At 50.7% G+C, this 5,952-nt stretch overlaps 1 protein-coding gene across 1 annotated transcript; it reads right to left on the bottom strand.

Annotated features, from left to right (window-relative positions):
* Positions 1 to 293: 293 nt before the first annotated feature.
* PROCR (protein C receptor) lies at positions 294 to 5,293 on the bottom strand. The gene is made up of 4 exons (XM_045981103.1): positions 5,005 to 5,293; positions 2,437 to 2,679; positions 1,718 to 1,996; positions 294 to 1,468 (listed from the first exon to the last, which is right to left on the bottom strand). Exons 1-4 carry the CDS (start codon positions 5,081 to 5,083, stop codon positions 1,353 to 1,355), a joined length of 717 nt encoding a protein of 238 aa, XP_045837059.1. The 5' UTR covers positions 5,084 to 5,293; the 3' UTR covers positions 294 to 1,352.
* Between the last annotated feature and the right edge of the window lie 659 nt (positions 5,294 to 5,952).

Here is a 5,952-nt window from a genome sequence, read left to right as displayed (position 1 = left end):
TGTCTGGTAGTGTCTGAGGTGGGCGTGTGGTTTCCAGCCTTCTGTGACCTTACTCTGAAGGGAGGTTGTGAGAATTGAATGTGATCATTGATACAAAGGTGCTTTGAAAATCAAAGCGAGGAGACAGTAGGCAACTTCCCTCATCTCTCCCGACTCAGTCTCTTCATGGGGCGTATATCTATATTCTTCCCTCATACTTGTAATGCTTCAATGAGGTAAAGGCAGGTGTTATTTTTATTATACTCTTTATTTATGAAGAAACTGAGACTTGAAGTTAAATTCCTCACTCAAAGAAGTAAAACTCAAGTCCGATGATAAAACACCAGCTTTCAAAGACAAGATTATATTGTTTTCCATGGAAAACACCGCAAACAGATGGCATTTGAAGCCATGAGGATTAGTAGGTCATCCACAAAGGGTACAGTTCAAATGGGAACAAAAAGAGCCAAAAAATGGAATTCTAAGGAAGCCACATTTCCAAGGCGAATGGACTAAGATGACAAAGGCAAAGGGATTGACTGAGTGGCCAGAAGAGTTTCTAAAAATTAGAAGTATGGTATCTCAGAAGTCAAGGTCAAAAGAGGGTTCTAGTCCACAAAGGAAAATGTTACAGATATCATGGGGATGAAGCATTTACAATTAGAGGTCACTGATGATCTTAGAGCAGTTTATAAGGAAGTCAGTTTGCAGTGGTTTGGGAGTGTACGGGAGATGAGGAAGCAAAAGGTAAGGCTACTTTCCCAGAAGTTTTGCAAAGTAGAGGGAGAAAAAAATAATGCCATATACATAAGTAAGGAATTTATTAATAATATTATTAAGTAATTAATAACTCTTTGCTCCCATATTACTTATATTTTACACTTTCACCATTTCTATGGTTATTTCTGTCTACCTCTATTAAACCAGCGTCCCTTCCCAAGTCTGATGTGCCTGGAAGCACCAAATGTTGTTTATTTTGGTTGTGGATGGACTTCTTGTATTTGTTAGGTGTTTTGAATGCCTCAGGTGATTCTGTTCTTGAAGGATGTGCCACAGACATCCCCCAACCCCACCCAACTCCATCAACTGTTTTCCACAAAGATAGATAAGCATTTGCTTCTCAGACCAATTCAGCAAAGCATGCAAGCTCTTAGGTGCTCAGCAAACCAAAACCTCTGTCTACCTAGCTTCCTCCCATCCTTTCCCCTCCCCCAGACTCTGGGTGGGCAGATCTGAGAGAAGGAGCAGCCACTCCAAACCTTCTGGGATGTAATGTCCCAGATGGGGACTCTGTTTGGTTTTGTCGTGAGCTGAGGTCTTCCCTTGCTAGCCCCCATCAGGCCAGCCCTTTCTCAGAGGGGGCTGGAGAGTTATCAACACCGCCGTCCACCTGTGCACAGAAAGATGCCTACGGCCACACCAGCAATGATGAAACTGCCCACCAGGACGCCCAGGACCAGCGAAGTGTAGGAGCGGCCTGTTTGGCTCCCTGCAGAACATGCACAGAGTTAGCCTGAGGAACCTACCTCCAACATCCTGGTCCATGCTCTGAGTCACACCCTAAGGGAATCCCACCCCAAAAGGAAGGGGCTAATTCACCAAGTGATGGAAGTTGTGTATACTCTGTCCCAAAACCCCAGCCCGGGGCCTCCCGTTGCTAAAGGCAGCCATCCTTCAGGTCCACCCATTTGCCTGGAACCCACCCTTATACCCAGCCCCTCGCGCCTTCCCATCCTACCTTTTGAGTTTTTCAAAGTGACATATTCCTGCATGTACTGCACACAGATGTCCCGCAGATATTCTTGCAGTTCGTACCGAGTACGATTGTAAAAGTTGAGCTGATGTACAGTGAAGGTGACCACCTTGGATGGTGCCTGGGGCCCTGCCACCCATAAGGCTGTCTCTGGCTGGAAACTCAAAAAGGAGCTCCCATTCATAGTCACTTCGAAGAAGACGCGGGCTGGAGAGTCCTCAGGAGGCTGCTCACAGCCCAGGAAGCAGCGAATGGTCAGAGGAACTGTGGATGGGGATTCAGGGTGAGACAGCTGTGTGGAGAGCATGCCTGGGGAGGATGGCCACCAGGGGGAACATGAACTTTTGGGGTTTAGGTTGGATCAGGGACAGGACGTCCCAACAGGGTCTACCCCGAGGTCATGCCAAGAAGAAGAGAGCCTGACCGAGGGTCCGCAAGTAGGACTCCTCTTCAAGCTCAAGCTCCCATCCAGCAATCAGCAAAGGCAGGTGCTCCGACACCTGGGCTCCTCAGAGAAGCCAGCTCCCAGGGAGCCAAGCCATCCATGAGACCCCTCCGGGAACTCCGCCTCTTCCTTACACCCCTCCCCTTTCTCCAAGGCCCGCCCCCACCAAGTCCCTCCCACAGGCCGCGCCTCCCAGCCGGAAGGCCCACCTTCACCGGCCCCGCCCAGGCTGCACCCGCCGCGCGCGAGCGCCACTCACAGGTCAAGTGACGCTCCCGGTGCACCAGCTCCACCATCATTTGGAACTCTCTCAGGTAGGTCTTCAGGCGGTTCTCTGTGTGCACCCAGGTCTCGGGCGCCTCCAAGGGCTGCAGCTGGAGGATCGTGACGTTGGTGCCCTGGCCTTCCAGCACGTGCGTCGTCAGTCCCCCTAGCGACGCGTTGCCCCGGTGCCACACTTGATAGGGGTCACGGAAGTAGGAGATCTGGAGCATGTGGAGGCCTGCGGGTAGTTGTCAGCGCGACAGCTCTTGGCCCGGCGTGAAGCTGGAGATAATAACCCCCTACCCAAAGGCCGGCCGCCCACCTTCCCGGCCGCCCATAGTTATAAAGTGTGCTTTCACCCTTCCTCCCACAACCCTGTCGGGAGCGCAGGACAGGGCTTATTATCTCCGTTTTACAGATAAGGTAACTGAGGCTGGGAAGAGCAGAAGCCACTTGCCCCAGGGTAATCCAGTCAGTGGAAGAGCCACTCGGATCTTTCTCTCTCATCCCTAACTACCTCCATTTCCGGTTGGTCAACACGGGCTGACCTACAATAAAATCCCATTCCGTCTCCAGTTCTCGGCCTCCCCCGCCACTGCCCTACGTCGGGCCTCGTGGGTGCTCATCTGGACTGGGGTAGTAACTTCCTTCCTCATCCCCCTGCCCTCATTGTTCAGTTTCACTCCTTCCAATCTGACCTCCATCTGACCCAGAAATAAGATTATGCCCTTCTCCTTCTTGAAATGCTCCAGTGACACATTCGCCTATCAATAATAGTAATAATTGCTGTTAAGTACTTATGACGAACCAAACACTGTACCTACACACATTATTATCTTATTTGTGCTTTCTTCCCATTAGCTCAATGCAGTGGCTACTGTTATTAACCTCAGTGCATAAGGGAAGCAGGCTAAATGGTACGGCAGAACCAAGGTTTGAATGTAGGCAGTGTGAGTCCGGCACGTTTAGCCACTCAGCCATACTGTCTTCCCATGGGATGTCTGTCCAGAGAATGAAGTCCAGAGTCTTTCGCTTGGCATTCAAGGCTGCAGGAGACCAGGTCCCAGCTGGCTTCTCTGGCCTCTTCCTGTCCTTAGATATAGTGAACTACTTGGAGTTCCTCGTGCTGCCTTCTGGCTGACATGAATAGCATGTCCAGGTTGCTCTGCCTCCAGGCAAACTTCTTTTGGAGCCTAAAGACCCAGCTCTTTTGCCATCTCCTTATAAAAGTTTTCCTAATGCCTCTACTCTTTACCCTCCCAGACACAGGGACGCCTGGGTGGCTTAGATGGTTAAGCGTTCGCCTTTGTCATGATCTCATAGTCCTGGGATTGAGCCCCACATCAGGCTCCCGTCTGCTTCTCCCTCTCCCTCTGTCCCTTCCCTGCTTGTGCTCTCTCTCTCTCTCAAATAAATAAAATCTATAAATAAATACTTACCTACCCTCCCAGACACAGTGGGTCTGTTTCAACGTTCCCAGATTTCACATAACTGTCTTCAAATACATACAGACTACACTGGGCTCCACTAGGCTATAGAATTGTGTCTGGTTATCTGCCTTCTACACCTATTAAGGGCCTGGCACAGGGTTGATGTCCAGAGAATGTATGAGGAGGGGATGGGCCTGAGGTTGTCAATCTGTGGGTGTGTGGTGTGTGTGTCTTGCCCACATTTGCATATGAAAAGTGCTCTGCGTCTGCAGGTATGAATAGGTACATCTGTGTGGGTAACCCTAGATAAGGTTCTTAACTGCCCTGCGCCCAGTCTCCTCTGCTGTAAAATAGAGATAATCATACTGCTCACCATAGAGATATCACGGGGGTTAGATGAGTCAGTGCGTGTATTAACCGTAGTGAACGCTCGTAGAATTCTGGCGATTTGCTCCCTCTCTAAGACAGGGGTTGGAGAGGGGGGGACTAGAGCTCTGGAGATTGTAGGAAAGGGGAGAGGAGGTCCCTGTGCAGTCACAATACAGAGCAATAACTCCTTTCTCCGCTTAAAGAGCCTCTTAAGGCAGCCTGACCCCTGTAAGTTCACCCATGGACCACAGCTTCCCTTTCCCCAGACTTTCCCGCTGCCTCCTGCCACCCATCTTCCACCTCCTCCAGTCTCCTATCTGCCTCCTCTCAACCTCCTCCTATCTGCTTCTCTCAACCCCAGTCTCTCCAGTGGCTTCCCATTCCTTCCATCTCTCATCTCTTCTCTGAGTCTCTTCCCATCTTCCGTGGACTCACCCCTATCCACATCACTCTCAGCAGTCCCTCTCCAGACTCACCCCCTCTCCCCAGGGCTAATCCCCTTCCCCTTTCTACCTATCCCTTTCCATTTCTCCAGTCCTGTTCCTCCAGCCTCTTCCATCACCCCCTTTCCCCGGCGAACTGTACTTCCTCACCTTGGCTTTGGGACACAAATCTGTCCCCAGGACCCTGCCTGCCCCATAGAGAGGTCTGGCTGCAGGCACAGGCACTGTGGGAGAAGTGCTCCGCTGGTCTTCCCCATGTGCCCCAGACAAGCTGAGAGTCTCCAGAACCATCCCGAGGAAGGAGATGTGCCCTTGACTCACCATCTGAGGCGTCCTGGCTACAAAAGGCCCAGCCAGGCAGGAGCAGTAGACGCAGCAGGGGCAGCAATGTTGTCAACATCCTGGGGCTGAAGTTCCTACCCCACCTGGGCTCCTGGCTCCGGCAGGCAGGGGGCTCTGGCTGGCTGCAGCCTAGAGGGAAAAGAAGTGAGGACTGTCTGGAAGGGGAGGAGGCTGAACGGAGGAGGTTGGAAGGTGGCCAGAGGATAGGAGGAGGAAGAAGACGGCAGGCTTATAAAGTGTTATTCCTCCCCTGTCTCATTTCCTACTAGGGGGCTGGCCTCCCTCTTGCCCTTCCCTTGCCCCGCCCTGCATCGGCCCTCCTGCCCAGACCTGCCTTTTCCCTTTTCCCTGGGCCTCTTCCAAACAGTGAGCGGAAAAGGGGGGAGTCAGATTCAGAGAGAAGTTCTGCCCTCGCTGAGTCAGGGGGTGGGGCCTCTGCTTTCAACTTGGAGCACACTCTAGGGTGTAGGGATCCGCAGGTTATTGATGGGGAAACTGAGGCCCCAAGAGGTGCAGGGACTTGCCCGACGGAAGTTTATATGTCGTGCTGGTAACCGATCGGGATTAGAGTTCAGTTTTCCAGCATGCTGGCTAAAGTTTTATCAGGATTATAGTAATTACACAATCAAGGATCTTGCTCTCAGAAATACATAGTTACAAAATGAGTATAAAACAGCTCACTGCAGTGTTCTTTGTAATAGGGGAGAATTATGAACAACTAAATCTCATTAGGGGATGGGTCACTTAAAGCAGTGTTTTTCCAACAGGTCACAATCCACTCCTAGATGATGAAAACGGTTTAGCAGATGACGACTAGCAGCAGTTTTGTTTTTGTTTTTGTTTGTTTTTATGAACTAGAGCAGAATAAAAATTATCAGTGCCTCCTTCTGGGTTAGAGTAAGCATTATTTTATGAAATAGTTGTTCA

Source organism: Meles meles, chromosome 16, assembly GCF_922984935.1.
Source record: "Meles meles chromosome 16, mMelMel3.1 paternal haplotype, whole genome shotgun sequence".
Classification (NCBI taxonomy): Eukaryota; Metazoa; Chordata; class Mammalia; order Carnivora; family Mustelidae; genus Meles; species Meles meles.
This window is presented reverse-complemented; position numbering and strand designations above follow the sequence as displayed.

Coding starts and splice junctions, on each gene's coding strand:
- PROCR (XM_045981103.1), bottom strand. CDS start 5,083: ATGTTGACAACATTGCTGCCCCTGCTGCGTCTACTGCTCCTGCCTGGC. Junction 2,680..5,004: donor TAGCCAGGACGCCTCAGATG/GTGAGTCAAGGG, acceptor AACTACCCGCAG/GCCTCCACATGCTCCAGATC. Junction 1,997..2,436: donor CCGGGAGCGTCACTTGACCT/GTGAGTGGCGCT, acceptor CCCCATCCACAG/TTCCTCTGACCATTCGCTGC.